The sequence below is a fragment of the Eublepharis macularius genome, chromosome 2 (genome assembly GCF_028583425.1).
Source record: "Eublepharis macularius isolate TG4126 chromosome 2, MPM_Emac_v1.0, whole genome shotgun sequence".
Lineage (NCBI taxonomy): Eukaryota > Metazoa > Chordata > Lepidosauria > Squamata > Eublepharidae > Eublepharis > Eublepharis macularius.
In genome coordinates this window covers 33,459,199-33,475,939 of record NC_072791.1, presented here as the reverse complement: position 1 = coordinate 33,475,939, position 16,741 = coordinate 33,459,199, and the positions used below count along the sequence as shown (strand labels likewise).

The 16,741-nt window shown below is 42.8% G+C and overlaps 1 protein-coding gene across 2 annotated transcripts in view; it reads right to left on the bottom strand.

Moving 5' to 3' along the window:
• TTC7B (tetratricopeptide repeat domain 7B) overlaps nt 1–16,741 on the bottom strand; it is a 180,253-nt gene that overhangs the window by 65,420 nt on the left and 98,092 nt on the right. For both annotated transcript variants that reach the window (XM_054972775.1, XM_054972774.1), the window contains exon 16: nt 4,575–4,691. In XM_054972775.1, coding sequence (XP_054828750.1) covers nt 4,575–4,691 — 117 coding nt within the window. The remainder of the gene's footprint in view (nt 1–4,574; nt 4,692–16,741) is intronic.

The window sequence follows — 16,741 nt, the reverse complement described above, 5'->3', positions numbered from 1 at the left end:
GTTTATGCTGGACTGGGGAATAGATAGGAAACCAAATCAGGAATTTAAGCAGGGATGTCACATGTTCAGGAAAAACAAGAGAACTGATTTCCCTCCCCCTGCAGAGTGCTGGTTAGAGGCAAGGGTTCTGAGGAATGAGAAATGGAAGACCAAAGGCTGCAGGAGGCCAAGCGAGCCCACCAGAGAATGACTCGCAGTTTTCACCAAGAAGGAAGAAAGGAAGGGCTGTATATTTCCAAAGTTGTAAAAGGAGAAGCAGCAGACCCAATATGGGGAACAATGAAGAAAGAAAAAAACCCCAAAGCTTCATGCCTGCTCTACAGGAAGGATGGTGACACTGTCAACCAATATAGAGAGTGGAAGTCTTGGAAGGAAAGATGAGAAGTTTAGTCTTTGACATGCTGCGTTTAAGATGGCAATGAGTTGTCCAAGCAGAAATATCAGACGGAGCTGACTGAAGATGCAGGACTGAATGTAGAGAAAGAGTTCAGGGGCACAGAGGTAGAGCTGAATGTCCACAGCTTACGGGCAGGTGATACCGGAAGCCACGTGACAGTAAGCAAAGGTAGAGGTATGTATGAAGTCATCAGGGACAGCATGAAGAATACAAGAGGGCCAAAGACAGATCCTGGATACCCCAATGGAGAAATCGTAACAGGAATCGGAGGAGGAGGTTCCACCACTGGAAACAACGAATGAGCAATTGGGCAGAGTAAAATTAAACCATGTACTGCTCTCACCCCCTGTTACTGTCTGTTAACTCTGGTTAAAATGAACCCAAGAATGCTTCTAAGGTCAGTTTTATAACCCTGATTAGATACGGTTCTAAAACTTGTCTTAACCAGAGCTGCTTCCACGCGAAGACAAGGCAGAGGCATTCTCAGAAACAACATTCATACTTTAGTTTTCTCCTCACTTTCCTCTTTGCTACTGGGCGGCTTTTTCAGGCTTTTAATTTTTTTTTTAAATCTGTAATAGAGATAGTTGTAATTTTAACAGCCTTAAGAACATTGTTGCAACAACGTTCTACTTGCTTTCTTTCTTTTCTTTTTTTAAAAGGAAGCCTCTAGCTCCTTTGGTTGTAGAGTTGCAAAGAGAAATGAACAGCCAACATGCTTCCTCTGATAAAGTTACAACCCAAAGGACTAGAGTTACTTTTTAACCTATAAATTTGCATCAATTGTTATAACATTATAGCGATAGAATTAGTACACATTTTTAGAACCCGAACCCCCCCCCCAAAAAAAAACTCTAGGGGAGAGGACGGGGGGTGGGTGGGGGCTGTTGCAGGGACTTAGATGGCATGAATGTGGGAAGGTCTGAAAAAAAATACGCACCTTCCCATACACATGACATGCAAAGGTGCTTTGGATGAGATCTTTCCAAAATGTTTGTATTAAACCAGGTTTAAGAGAAATCACAGCAAAGCAGGGGGACACAAGGAAACAGGATGTATGGAGGATGGATCATGGGGATGCGCCTGAAAACAGGGCTCCTGAAAGAAAGGGTGAGACCGCAAGTGTTCCTGCCACCCTCTTCTGTTATTTTAACTTCAAATGTGCATGGCACTGGGATTGAACGCACAGTGATATGAATACACGAGTGATTTAGTTATTTACAGAGGAAAGCGTTTTTTGAAAAGATGCCTGACAATGGAGGCACTATTATTTTATTAATGTCACAGACTCTCTTTTACCTTTTCCCCTCATGGGCACAGGCAGTACAAATACATACTGGTTTATAAGAGATTTCTATATAGAATGTGTTACAGGACTTTAAATGCTGTGAACCAATATCAGGATTAAAATGTGGGGACAGAAATAACCGGTGCAAACAAAGAAGTACTTTGGTGTTTGTTTTTTAAACGAAACTGAGAGGCTTTGAAGATACAAAGAATTGTAAGGTTTTTTTGAAATATTAAACTAAACCTTAAAATGCTTCCCAGGATCTACAAAATGGTTAAAGTATTTTCAGAATGCCTTTTATATTACTTGGTATATGCAATTCAATTTCAGATAGCTCTTCTGGATAATATATATATTTAAAAGCACCAGTTATCGGAGATGAGTTTTCTACATTATGCCAGATCTACTTAAAAATACTATTCAAGGCAACCATGCTTCTGGGTTGAAATAAAATGAATACTTTCAATTGTCAAAACTCTACATTTTATTATTGTCTCAAAATCTGGTTGATCTTTAAGGTACTATCGGACCTGGATCTTGCTCTTCCACCGCAGACCAGCACAGCCCCCCACCCCTCAAAATGGAAGCACAGGGGCAGGTATATATTCCTACTCAAGTTAAATAAAACTTTATTTGCAGTTTCTAGCAGCTGATATTTTAAGTTACAAAAGTACACACACACAAAACCAAAGAACTAAAAAAACACATTAGAACAACACAAGGGCATAAAAGAACACCACTGAGGTTGCCCTAAATCTGTACAGTAGACATTTGATGTTCTCATGACCAAAAGTCTTTCCTTTTCAAGAAGGGCATCAGTGGAATGGACCTCCCATGGGCATGTTGTAGCCCAAATACTGATGAACTATACTCCCACCTTCAGGGCATTCCTGACAGTTCCCTTTGGGAAGAGAGGCTGTCTGCCTGAATCTTAATTCTGTTTAGGCAAATCTACACTCATGATGTAGACGAGTGGTCAACTATTCCAGTTCTAATGAAAACTTCACCTGCTGCTGAACTGGAGTTATAAAACATGAAGTGTGGTTCCTTGTATCTTCCTCATAACCCTGACTAGGCAGCTTCTGCAGCAGACTGGGGGAAACAATAAAACTCTGCAGTATCTGTGCCCCGTACCAATTCCTTTACACACAAGTAACGTGCCAACACTAGCATGGTTCACACCAAAAGCTTAAGTCATCACTGAATGAAAGCTGACCACTTCAAAAATGGGAAAACATGCCCTTAACAGGCAGCTGACAGTGTATTTCTGAATAGGTATATGACCCAATACTGGCCAGTTGTACTTTCTACTCTGCCTCACTGCCCTGCTTTATGAATTTACTCCATCTCAGAACTGGTGTATATATGCTGGCTCACAGCAGGACAAAGGCTATTACCGGTTGGCTCTTAGAGAATTTGCAGAGAGAAACATGATACGCTGCATGGGGGAACTTGTTGGCCAGACAGTGGTATGTCACATTGGGCAGAATGTTACTCTGGTATTGGCTACTATGATGTAGTATTACAGAATCTTTATGCTTACTTTTCAACCCACATTTTCTTCTGATTCTGCCCATTTATACACACTCCGAGGAAGGAAGCTTTGACTCTTGAAATCTTATCCCCTGGAGATCTTTTTGGTCTTTAAGGTGGTACTGGACTTGAATTTTACACGCACTCTGTTATAGTGTTCTGATTTATAATAACAACAACAACAACAACAACATTCGATTTATATACCGCCCTTCAAGACAACACCCTCTCAGAGCGGTTTAAAAATATGTCATTATTATCCCCACAACAACAATCACCCTGTGAGGTGGGTGGGACTGAGAGAGCTCTGGAGAGCTGTGACTGACCCAAGGCTACCCAGCTGGCTTTAAGTGGAGGAGTGGGGAATCAGACCCAGTTCTCCAGATGAGAGTCCCGTTGCTCTTAACCACTACACCAAACTAAAGAAAAAAATTGATTTCACTGTAATAACTTTATACAGTTTTGTGAATGGAAATACTTTTTCATGCAAAAAACTCATTTTGCCAAGCAACGCTCATTTGTTCTTACTGAAAGCTGATCAGTCAGAAACACCGCTACCTGTATAAACTTCTAATGTCATTGCCTTTTTAAGGTAAGGAGCTAGAGTTCATGATTAGTTTACAATAGCTTTGATAAATCCAGAATGGTTTATCAAGAGTCTATTGGAGCCCTGGTGTGACTTCTTCCCTAAGGAGGCCTACTTGCTGCTTCTTTAGTGGCAGTAGTAGAAAGAAACAGTGGTATTCCAAAAAGAGTTGGGTTTGTAACTTTGACACTTTGATCTTAGTTGCTCCTCTTCCTTTCTTTTCTGTATCACTGCTTTTATTGTTATTGCTGTGTATTTATAGTATATAACCTGCACTGGGACTTCAGAAAGATGAGATATAAATACTTTAATAAATAAAGGTTTGCCCCAATAGCAACGGCCATAATCATTCTTAAAAATGAAGTTTTTCTTTGATGTTATTAACCTGCCTTTCACACAAATCAATCCAGGACCACTCATTTCTGTCATAACCACAACAGAAAAACAGCTTGAGGGACTAGAATGATCAACTGACTTTATGAAGAACAACTTATTTGAACAGGCAATGGGCAGATTCTTATCTCAATTTTGTGCTAATCGGACGAGTCCTGATGCATTGGCTTGGATCCACCGCAGCACTTCTGCCTGCAGGGCCTGACTTTCTCACCTCCCCCCACCTGTTGCAGCTCCTGAAATTCTGTTTCTGGGGCATTTCAGCTACAGCAGGAGGCAAGAATGTCATCACTTTGCTCTGCTGGCAGAAATTCTTTTATCTGTGGAAACGTTCCAGTGAATCCTAGCCACTGTCTGGTTTTCCCATGAAGCCTTACCTTGGGTTAGTGAGATTGTAACAGGACTTCCAGATCTGCAACATGTGCTTACAAGTAAGGAGAGCTTCATCAGGGCCCCTGCAGAGGGATTCCAATTTGACTTTTGAAAACAGCAATCTGAGAACAGAAAAGAAGAAAAAGAGATTGAAATGTTAAATCAAACAAAAAACCCATATGAAACAGTTCTGTTGCTACTTGCAACCCAAATGAGACTGTTCGTTCTTATTGTATTTATCTGAAATATCTTTATTCCATTTTTCTCATAAATAGGACTAAAAGTGGCTTACAAAAGGTTCAAAACAACAGCTCAGATTACAATATAATAAAAATGAAACAATCCATTACAATCCAGCACATAACAGAAAAACTTGTCTTCTCACTAACAGTGCAATCCTGTGGAGAGTTACTCCAGTCTAAGGCCATTGACTTCAATGGGCTTAGACTGGTGTAACTCTGCATAGGATTGCAATGTAAGAGCCCCTGAATACTCTAAAAAGTTTAGACTTATGCCAGTTACACCTAACAAAGAGGACAGGTGCTTTCATAACAGTTTCTGGAAGGATGCTCCATAACGTAGGGGTAGTCATAGAAAAGTATGAAACTGAACAATAGAATACTTGACAAATCTGATGATATGCACAAAAAAAGTCCCTGCTGTGATTAGCAGAGCTGCCACATGGATTCATCTTGTAAGAGACTGTTTATTATGAAAACATTATGAAAAGCCAAAAACTCAGAGAACTGGATTACTGTTTTGCACAGACAAAACAATAGCACTATTAGGAAATTCCTGTTGGAACACATGTTTAACAAGCACACAATAATGTGTGTGCTTTTCTTCATGCCAGTGAATATTCAACATGCAGTGAATGTCAATAAATTCTAATGCTCCTATTGTTATTCACTTATGTATATCTGAAATGTGGATTTTGAGATTCAAGAAAACTTGTCTAGGGTGTCACAGCATTCACATAATATAATAAAGGGCATTTTCATGCAAAAGTTCCAGTTGGCACAAACTATTTTCGTTCTATAGAATATCTGAAGGTAATCACTATTGTTATCTTATAATCTAAAAGTTCCCGATCTGAGGATACTTAAATTCCAAAGACTGGAGCCATGAGTGGGCAAAACAGAACTTCCTACACACCTGAAAAACACCCCAGGTTTGCAGAAAAACCTGAAATTAAAAAAAAAAACTTAAATTATAACAGGGGTACCTATAGCCTTCATCAGATGCCCTCAGTGGCTGTTGCTAGGCAACCATAACAGTATAGCCAGTATCCCAGGATTGGTTTCTGTCAGGAAAAGGTAGGGTGAGGGGACAGTACTGTTTCCAGGGCTGTTTCGGCCTTTGAGGGAGGACTCATTGGGGCCAGGCCCAGAAGAAACCATTGGGCAACTTGGATGACTCACTAAGGCTTGGCTACTTGCTGCTGTTCAACAGCAGCTCCCCCCACCCAAGACAGTTTAATGTAGAGGTTACATTTCAAAATAGGATTTGGAAGACCCAGGCTCAAATCACCATTCTACTGTGGAAGTTCACTGGGTGACTTTGATCCAGTCACACACACAGCCTAATCTACCTCTCAGGGTTGTTGTGAGGACAATTATGGTAGCAAGGAGAAGCTGCTTTGGGTCCCCGCTGTGGAGAAAGGTGGTATAAAAGGTAAGTTGTGTAGTGGGTTTGAAAGAGAGAAGGATGCAGGTAAAGATGAGCTTATGGAGGCATATTAAGGTATGTAAACATATTTTACTCTCTTGTTATGAATAACTAATCAGATTTAAATAATCTTTAAAATGATATGAGCCAATATGAACGTGTGAAGCTGCCTTATAAGTCAGACCATTGTTCCATCTAGATCAGTACTGTCTGCTCTGATTGGCAGCAAGTTTAACTGGCAGTCAGGTTGACAAAAAGGTAAAAACATGAAAACATTAACTGGAAGTTCACCTTTATATTCATTTTAGGCATGTCAGCAGTAGGTTTACAACTTATATCTTACTGTGAGAAAAGCAGACTACATAACATGAATGTTAATAGTACAATCAGATTTGGAACTCATACAACTTACCAATGGCATTTTATGATTCCACATCCTCAACTAACTGCTGAAAGAAATGCAAGAAAATCAAGGCTCAAGAGACCCTTCCCTCTGAACAGTCTTCAAAGCTGATCATGCTTAGCGGGACTCCTATAGATGCTCTGATGCTAAGCCAGATGGTCTCAGACACTAGTCTGAATAACGTAACATGTTTTATACATCTGAAGCTTTGCTTCACCAAAATCCCCACAATAAGAAATTCCATCCTGTAACCCCTTGTAAGCCTTGAACTTGATTTCCTTTGGCAGAAAGAGCTGTGAAGACTGTCTAGAAGTTTTAAGCTGAACAGGATCTGCTGAGAAGATTTAGAAGGACCTAATTGTGGAAAACAACTTAAGTGACATTAAAGTATCACATGAACAGCAGTTAAGAATAAAAGTGTGAATGGGATTCGGTTTCGTTTTCTCAGCCATGCCGGACGCTCCTCTCGGCTGGTCCGGGAGGAAACGACCGGGCACCCTGACCGGGCGGGTGATCCGCAAGGATTAGCCCCCAGGACTCCCAGGGAGGGAGCCAGGGTCCGGGACGCGGCGGGAAGAACTCCCCGAAATCAATGCGGGGGGGGGAATTGCCCGTTTGTCCCTATGGAGGCCGGCAGATGTGCGCGGCGCCTCGAGTGCCGCCGGGCAGCGAGAAACGGCAAGTAAAAGAAACAGGCGGAAGCCTGTAAACAAGCGAATCCCTTCTGTTTTACAAGCGTTTGTGAAGGAGAGGTTGATCTGAAGAAGACTCGCTCTTCCCCTTCGTTGAGTTCCAGAATTTTGTTGGCGCCCCCCCCCCCAAAATGGCAGCAAAGAAGCAAAGTCCCGCTCTCGGTAAGTCAATCTCGGCTACTTTGAAGGGGGAGTCGCTCGAAGAGTTGGTGCGCAGGGCGGTGGTGGAAGCCATAAAACCCTTTGTTGACAAGCTGAACGAAACTGATCAAAGGGTGGGCTTAATTGAAAGCGAGGTGAAAACCATTAAGGCAGCAGCGGGGGGGGGGCAGAAAAGTCTGCTCTGGAAAGTGCGTCACTTGTGAAGGCTACAAAAAAGGAGCTGAAGTTGGTGGAGAACCAGCTGATCGGGCTACAGGTGGAACGAACGCAGACCATTTTGCGTCTCCAAAACGTGAAAGAGGAGGAAAATGAGGATCTGTGGGATTTGGTCTCGGAACTACTGGCGACACCCGCGAGGACGACTAAAGAAGAGGTTAAAAGCGCCATTTTGGAGGTCCGTCGGGCTTCTTCAAAATATGCAACAAAGCGACAGTTGCCTCGTGAGATCATTATTGACTTTTCATCTAAAAAGATTCGGGACACCATCCTATATAACTCATACAATGCGGATTTGGACTTTATGGGTTTGAAAGTCAAGATTTTGAAGGACGTTCCATTTCTAGTCCGGAAACGGCGTTTTAAATATAAAAAGTTTGCAGCTCTTCTGAGGGACCATGGAATAAAGTACAAATGGTTATTCCCGGAAGGAATATGGTTCAGATATAAAGATCAGGCCTATAAGATATTATCAGAAGATCAACTAAAGGATTTTGAGAATAAAAACCCAGAACTCTGCTGCACCAAGAACGAAGAAAAGGAGGAGCCGGAGGGGGGGGAGGAGGAGGAGAGCATCGCAACAGTAGTTGCACAGAGAGAATTGCGTCCGGGACCTAGAAGGGGGAGGAAAGTTTAATCAGAATTTGAAATGTTTATTCTCTGTATGATTAACCACTCCATCATTACTCTATGGAGCTATTTTTGTATTATGACAGTATGAAGGGAAACATTGAAGTGTAGTGTTTAGTGTTTGTAGTTCATTCCCCCCCCCCTTTTCTTTTTCCACTCCCCTTTGTCCCTTCCCTCTCCCCTTTCCTTGTGATAGTCTGGTGTAGTGTCTTGTAGTTATGAAAATAAAAAAATTTATAAAAAAAAAAAAGAATAAAAGTGTGAATGAATCTGGATCCTTGATGGAGTTATGCACCTTGCTCCTCTCTCCTTCCCCATTCCATCTTATGCTGAGAATGATGGTTACATATTAACCCTAATTATCTGTGGCACACAAATAATACTATGGTTGTTGTGGGTTTTCCGGGCTGTATTGCCGTGGTCTTGGCATTGTAGTTCCTGACGTTTCGCCAGCAGCTGTGGCTGGCATCTTCAGAGGTGTAGCACCAAAAGACAGAGATCTCTCAGTGTCACAGTGTGGAAAAGATGTAGGTCATTTGTATCTACTCAGGAGGGGTGGGGTTGAGCTGAGTCATCCTGTAAGAGTTTCCCAGGGTGTGGAATGCTAATGGCGGGAGGCTTCACTGTATCCTGAGGAGGTTCTTTTGCATATGGATTGGTACTTGATGTGCTAATCTTCTCTGCAGGGCTATTGTCGGGGATAGAATGTTTTGTTAGCCTGGTGTTTTTCAGAACTGGAAACCATGCTCTGTTCATTCTTAAGGTTTCTTCTTTCCTGTTGAAGTTTTGCTTATGCTTGTGAATTTCAATGGCTTCCCTGTGCAGTCTGACAAAGTAGTTGGAAGTGTTGTCCAGTATTTTGGTGTCCTGGAATAAGATACTGTGCCCTGTTTGCGTTAGGCTATGTTCAGCCACTGCTGATTTTTCAGGTTGTCCAAGTCTGCAGTATCTTTCATGTTCTTTTATTCTTGTCTGGATGCTACGCTTTGTGGTCCCGATGTAAACTTGTCCACAGCTGCAGGGTATGCGGTATACTCCTGCAGAGGTGAGGGGGTCTCTACTGTCTTTTGCTGATCGTAGCATCTGTTGTATTTTTCGGGTGGGTCTGAACACTGCTTGAAGGTTATGCTTTTTCATAAGCTTTCCCATCTGATCAGTAATTCCTTTGATATATGGCAAAAACACTTTTCCTGTAGGAGACTGTTTTTCCTTGGTTGTTTGATTCATCCTGGGTTTGATTGCTCTTCGGATTTCATTTCTGGAGTAGCCATTGGCCTGAAGTGCGTGGTTTAGATGATTAATTTCCTCAGTGAGAAAGTGCGGCTCACATATCCGTCTTGCACGATCCACTAATGTTTTCATTATGCCTCTTTTCTGTCGGGGGTGGTGATTGGAGTTTTTGTGTAAGTACCGATCAGTGTGAGTTGGTTTCCTGTAGACCTTGTGACCTAACTGAAAGTTTGCTTTGCGGATGACCCAGGTATCCAGGAATGGGAGTTTTCCCTCGATTTCTTTCTCCATGGTGAATTGTATGTTCAGGTGGATGTTGTTGAGATGATTCAAAAACCCCATCAATTCTTCCTCCCCATGGCTCCAAATGATAAATGTATCATCCACAAACCGGAACCATACACTAGGTTTGTGGGGTGCTGATTCTAGAGCTGTTTTTTCAAAATGTTCCATGTAGAAGTTTGCTATAACTGGGCTGAGTGGGCTCCCCATGGCCACCCCATCCATCTGTTCATAGAATTCGTTGTCCCATTGGAAGTAACTGGTTGTCAGACAATGGTGGAATAAGGCTGTTACATCCTCTGGGAAAATCTGATTAATAAGTGCAATAGTGTCTTTTACTGGAACCTTGGTAAACAGGGATACAACATCAAAACTGACAAGTCTGTCTTGTGGATTGAGTTTCAGAGAACTGATTTTGTTGATGAAATCTGCTGAATCTTTGATGTAAGACGAGGTTTTCCCGATGTGGTCCTGCAGGAGATCTGCCAGATTTCTAGCTAATTCATATGTCGGTGAACCAATGGCACTCACAATGGGGCGGATCGGACTGAATCCTTATGTATTTTGGGGAGTCCATATAGTCTAGGTGGCTGTGCTTCAGTCTTGCATAGTTTTCTGTGCGTGTCGGGATGTAGTGAGGAATTCTTGATCAGCGCATTTGTTAGCCTGGTGATTTTGCAAGTGGGATCTCGTTTTAGTTTTTTGTAGGTGGAGGGGTCCAGGAGTTCCTTAATCTTCTTTTTGTATTCCTCTGTTTTCATGATCACTGTAGCATTGCCTTTATCAGCTGGTAGAATGATGATGTCTGGATCTGCATTGAGGGTCTTGATGGCATTTCTCTCCTTGCGTGTGATATTGCTGGTGGGAAGCTTTGCCTTTCGTAGAATCCTGGCTGTCTCTCCTCTTATTTCCTCAGCTTCCTCTTCAGGTAGATGACGAATGGCAGCTTCTACATTTGCAATGATGTCTTCCACAGGAATTCTGGTGGGGGTGACTGCAAAGTTTCCTCCCTTTGCCAAGATGGAGGTTTCTTCTGGTGAGAGTTGACGGTCTGTCAGATTGATGACAATGCGTGCATTGTCGAGCATGGGGCTTGTCTGTCTTTTTTCCTGTAGTTTGTTAAACTTCTGCTTCTGTCTGGATGTGTGGTTGGTAAAAACTTGTTCCATCTTCCTGTAGGTGAGATTATCGACCTTGTCCCAATCCTGACTTCTCATTTTATGGCTGGTGTTGATATGCAAGCAAAATAGCTCCTCGTCTGTGGCAGCAAGTTCTCTGTATCTTATTCCAGGACACCAAAATACTGGACAACACTTCCAACTACTTTGTCAGACTGCACAGGGAAGCCATTGAAATTCACAAGCATAAGCAAAACTTCAACAGGAAAGAAGAAACCTTAAGAATGAACAGAGCATGGTTTCCAGTTCTGAAAAACACCAGGCTAACAAAACATTCTATCCCCGACAATAGCCCTGCAGAGAAGATTAGCACATCAAGTACCAATCCATATGCAAAAGAACCTCCTCAGGATACAGTGAAGCCTCCCGCCATTAGCATTCCACACCCTGGGAAACTCTTACAGGATGACTCAGCTCAACCCCACCCCTCCTGAGTAGATACAAATGACCTACATCTTTTCCACACTGTGACACTGAGAGATCTCTGTTTTTTGGTGCTACACCTCTGAAGATGCCAGCCACAGCTGCTGGCGAAACGTCAGGAACTACAATGCCAAGACCATGGCAATACAGCCCGGAAAACCCACAACAACCATCGTTCTCCGGCCGTGAAAGCCTTCGACAATACACAAATAATACCTCCAGTACTTCCTATGGGTGATAGACCTAGCCTCAGAGGCCAGGTCTACCCAATCAGCTGCTAAACAGTATCTCCTTTAAATTTTAAAGGACCATTAGTTTCTATGCGAGTAGACCAGACATCCCCACAGAAAATAATAGCTCTTTCAAATTTAAAGAGAGAGAGAGACCCTGCCAAACATATCAGCTTCCTCTCTTTCACTCTTGGCTCCTGGCACCTGAAGTCCAAAACACTTCCAAAATTCCACGCTCATGGAATTTGGTCATCTCAGATATCCCCAAGCCAACCTGAAACAGCTAATTTCTGGTATTCATCTTGGGTATATCCAAGTGTACATTCCTACTTAAAAGCAGAGCAGTCCATAAACACACAATTTTGAGCAGTAACCACAAATAAAAGCTTCATCACCAGGCAAGGATTAAGGTTCCCCATAGAAGGTGGTTTATAAAGAGGCTTGAAAGAATAGTAACATTTTTGCCTGGAGTCTAAAGCACTGCCAGTTTGGTGCCAGAAAAGCCACTGAAAGGTAGGAATTTCACAGCTTGGGTAATTCTACTGAAAAAGACCTGTCTCTGCTGTTCAGCCATCTTGTTTCTACCAGGGGGAGCAGGCACAACAGGGACTCTGAAAACTATCTTAATCCGAGGTCAGGTTTGTATAGGAGAAGATGGTCTTTTAAGTACCTTAGTCATGCTATACATAGGGCTTTATAACCAGTGCTTTGAATAGTACTCAGAAGAAAACAAGTGAGATACAATCTCCATAAGCCACATACTGCTGAGAAATCTTACCACCACATTTAGAATAAGTTAAAGTTTCTGAACTTCACAGGCAGGCCTGTGCAGATCACACTGCAGCAGTAAATGCTGGATGCCACAATCAGCATATAGAAAACCATGGCCAAATCAAGGAAGCCCACCCCCCTTCCAGATGGTGAAAGGTGCCATGTATTACAGAGGAGAGCCACATCTACATCCACCGACCAAGATCGAATAGCACTGCCAAGTATGCTAATATGCTTTCTAAAGAGGACTGTGACCCACCCAGAACAGGCTGTTTCTTCTAATCCCAGCAGGCCTTATTGTGGGCCAAAAGCACCTCAGCCTTACCTAAACTGAACTTTACATGGCACTCTTTTCCCTCACATTTATACTAGTTTGCTAACTTAAGTAAAGTATACAGTAAAGTCTGATTTACCCTCTTTTCATACTACTGGTAGCTCCAAATACAAGGTAAGAATGGAACATAAAAACAGGGCAAGAGAGAATCACGGTAGTACAAGAGGGGTGAATTTCAGAAAGAAAAATGAATTCACAACTGCTTACAACAGATTGTGTTGTGAACTGAAAAGAGATACTGTATAGTCCTGGCACAGCGGGGCAGGGGAGAGAGTGCTGCTGTGTCAGAGCTACTAGTGGTGCAGTGAGTTTTCGACTGTAGGGTTAACCAGCAGCCAAGACAACAGCGGGGGGGGGGGGAGCTGCAGAAACAAGTTCACTAGCAACACAGATGGCCACTGCCATCATGCCTAGCAACTCTGATGATCTGTACTAATGCCCCCACATCACCCATGCATCAAAGACACCAAAAATCAACGTATCGGAACCACTGAGCCACCCTATCATTCTGTACAGCTCGCACAAACACACACAACCAGGCATCCAGAGAGAGACCATTGTGTCTCATTTTGTGGGCAGGAAGCTTGCACATAGTACCCAGAGGCCTCCAAGAGAAGGATTCATGTTCCACTGCAAACATATTTCACACTAGTGAGCTCAGCATGTTTGTAATGCTGTCTCAGAGAAGGGAACAAAAATGTTACAATAGGAATGGGGAACACATGTTCAAGGAAATGTGACTATGGCCCTCTGTCATATACAAATCGTGTGTCTTCCAGAAGGGCTGACAGCAAGAGGTCTTTCCTTCTACAGGAGGCACAGAGGGTGCAAACTGGCAGAAAAAACTTACATGGATCAGTCACACATGTTCCCTCCAACTATTTTTATTTATTTATTTATACCCCCACATATTCCCCCAATGGGGACCCAAAGTGGCTCACATCATTCCTCTCTCCTTCATTTTATCCTCACACCAACCCTGTGAGGTAGGTTAGGCTGGGAGTATATGACTGGCCAAAGATCACTCAGAGAGCTTCAATGGCAGATCTCCCAGATCCTAGTATGACACTCTAATGACTCTACCATACTGCCTAGGGGAAGACACCACAGGAAAGCAGCTTCCATATTGCTGAATTTATGTTCAGAGGGACTGACCCTGTTTCAACCCTTTCAGAAGGCTATGCTTTAGTTGAAACAACTCTTTTTGATTTGCCACATTTCCGTGAAAAATACCCTCTGGTAATGACTACTGTATTTATTTAAACTGCTCAGGCAAAACTATAGTGCTTAAAAGCTTCAACAGCATAAGAGACCAGTCATTTTCCTTAAAGCAGCATCTCTGGAACTGTTTTGAGGGCTTCCAGGCTTCTGGTTGCAAGCGCTCCGATTACATTATTACAGCTGTTGCTGTGCTTCCTTAGGCCACTGCAACCTAGAGACTGGTGTGCTGTGCATACTGAAAATAAAAGCAAACACTGCCTGCATGTTTGGACACTTAAGCCACTGCTTGACCATGATGCCTGAAATGAAAACATTATTTTTATTTATTACATTGTTACCCCTGTCCATTGTCTCTAACGCTGGCCTACCTCACAAGGTTACTGTGAAGATAAAACAGAAGAGGTGTATTGTGCCATGACGGGACTCAAACAGGAACTCCTCGCAGTCTGTGCCCATCACCTTACAACCTGTATCACAGAGCCAGCTATTGCAGTTTGTATAACAGCCACTCCTTCCTGGGCTGCAGTTTTACTTCTGGCCTGGGATCACCTGACTAGGACCCAGCACATGACCCAAGAAGCCAGTCACAGTCTCTCAGGCCCTATACAGCCTGGGCTCATGAGACGACTCCTCAGTTTGGGTCAATTTACCATCCTGTGAGAAGCTGTAGGATTAGTATTTCTGCTTGCCTAACCGAGTCTGAATTCTGCCTGCCATGGATAGTGGGCTGGATACAGACAAGACACTTCCAAGGGCTCAAGGACTTCTACTCATAGAATGTGATTTTCCTGTCTCTCCCTCCCCCGGGAAGAAAATTTCAGGGGGCTTCAGGCTGCCATCATGCTAAATGATGATAAATCCTTGTGCTTCCAGAAACCTTGGTCTGGAATACAACCCTATATTTCTTGACTTAAGCCCCATAAGTTTGGACTGCTCGCTTGCACTTTCATCTCTAGGCCTGAACTGAATACTGCTTCTCCCCTCTGGGCCTTTAAACTCCTCACAAATTTCTGACCCTTGGCCTGGATTCAATCCTGCTTTGTGCCACTTGTTCTGCCTCTTGAGTTACATTTGGACTCCTAAAAGAACCATGTATGCCATTTAAAGTTCAGGGAAGGAAAGGTCCAAGGAGCATTGGGGGGTTGGTATACATGGTTCTCTCCTCTTAACAACTGGGTGGGGCAGACTAGACTGAGAGGGAACCACCAGCCCAAGGCCCCCTAGCGAGTTTTAAGGAAAACAGAGTTTTGAGCCTGGGTCTGCCTAGTCATAGTCCAACATTCTAATCCTTGGCAGAGAACCTACCCACTATTGCTAATCTTTTTTGAAAGCTTCAATGGCAACTAGACCTCGTATTGCAAGCATGTGGCATCAATCATGTGACAGGAAGAGGAGGAGCTAGCGTTATGACCTCATCAGTGTTAAGGCCAGGAGAATGGGCAGTGACCAAGAAAACCAGGTACAAGAAGCACAAGCCAAACACCAAGGAGGTGTGCCATAATGTGGGACAAGCCAAGGGTGAGAGCTACGGAGAAATCCTCTCCGCTGACTGACCTCATCTGCGGCTCCTGCTTGCAACGAGAAGCAGATGTTGCATCCAGCCTTTGCTTTCAATATACTAGCAAGCAGCTCCTTTCAAAAAAGCAGCGGGGGAAAAAACTGCATCAACTCTGCAGGGGTTTTCCACCCAACCAAGAATTCCAACTGATGGGTAGAAGACCACGGGTGCCGTTCATGCAGGGTGAGCATGGGACACAACAGCCCTAGAGAGCACATTGCATCAACCTGCTGCACCAACTAAAATAGTCCCCCAAATGTTCTGCAACATTGTTGTGATAAACATGCAGGGGTTTCTTGGTAGAAAGTTTGGAAAGAAAGGCAGAAAGATTTTAAAAGGCTGACCTTAAAGTACAAGCCAAAGAAGATGTTGGAAGAAGAAGAAAAGCGGCAGCATTCAAAGAACATGGCATTTGAAAGTTGAACCAAAAGCAGACATACCCGTGCACTCTATTTTAAAGAACTTCTCTTAGCATCTAAAATTAACAGATTTTCCTATTAAGCTGTATGCCAGTGAAAAATGGAACCTTTACAATATGGAAGAAATTATCCTTGAATAATGCAATGGTTTATTTTGCTTACTAAACAGTTTCTTTTGTGGAGGGCTAAGTGCCACAGAATTAAACTAAAAACAATTAGGAAGAAAGAACACTCACTTTCAAATAGCAGAGAAAGCAAATTCATTAGACGTTCCAAGTAAAAAAATGTGTTAAGTCAACTAATCTGTCATCCTTGCAGAGTTCTTTGAACTAGTATGTAGGCTGAATTCTAACAAGTCAAACAGACCATAACCTTTGTTTGAAACGGATCAATTCCCCACCCTGCCTGCTTTGCTCTCAAGCGTATGTTTTCTACAATGACTAAACCAACAAAACAATTTCACAGTATTCTGGTGGTGCTTACTAAGTTTTAATCAAGATATGGGGAAATTCTGCCTAGTTTCACCTACGAAGAAGTAAGGAATTTTTTTTTAATCTGAGAATCTGAATACAGAGGTACGCTACCATGCAAAACACAGAAAAACTTGAGGAAACCTTCTTTAAAAACTAAGACAGCACCAAGTTTCCTACAGAGCAAAGACACCTGTAAAAAGGGTGAGTTTGTGCATCAGCTTTCAGACAGCTATCTGAAGAACACTGATTTGCCACTAGAGCATAAGGGGGTAAAGATCACTT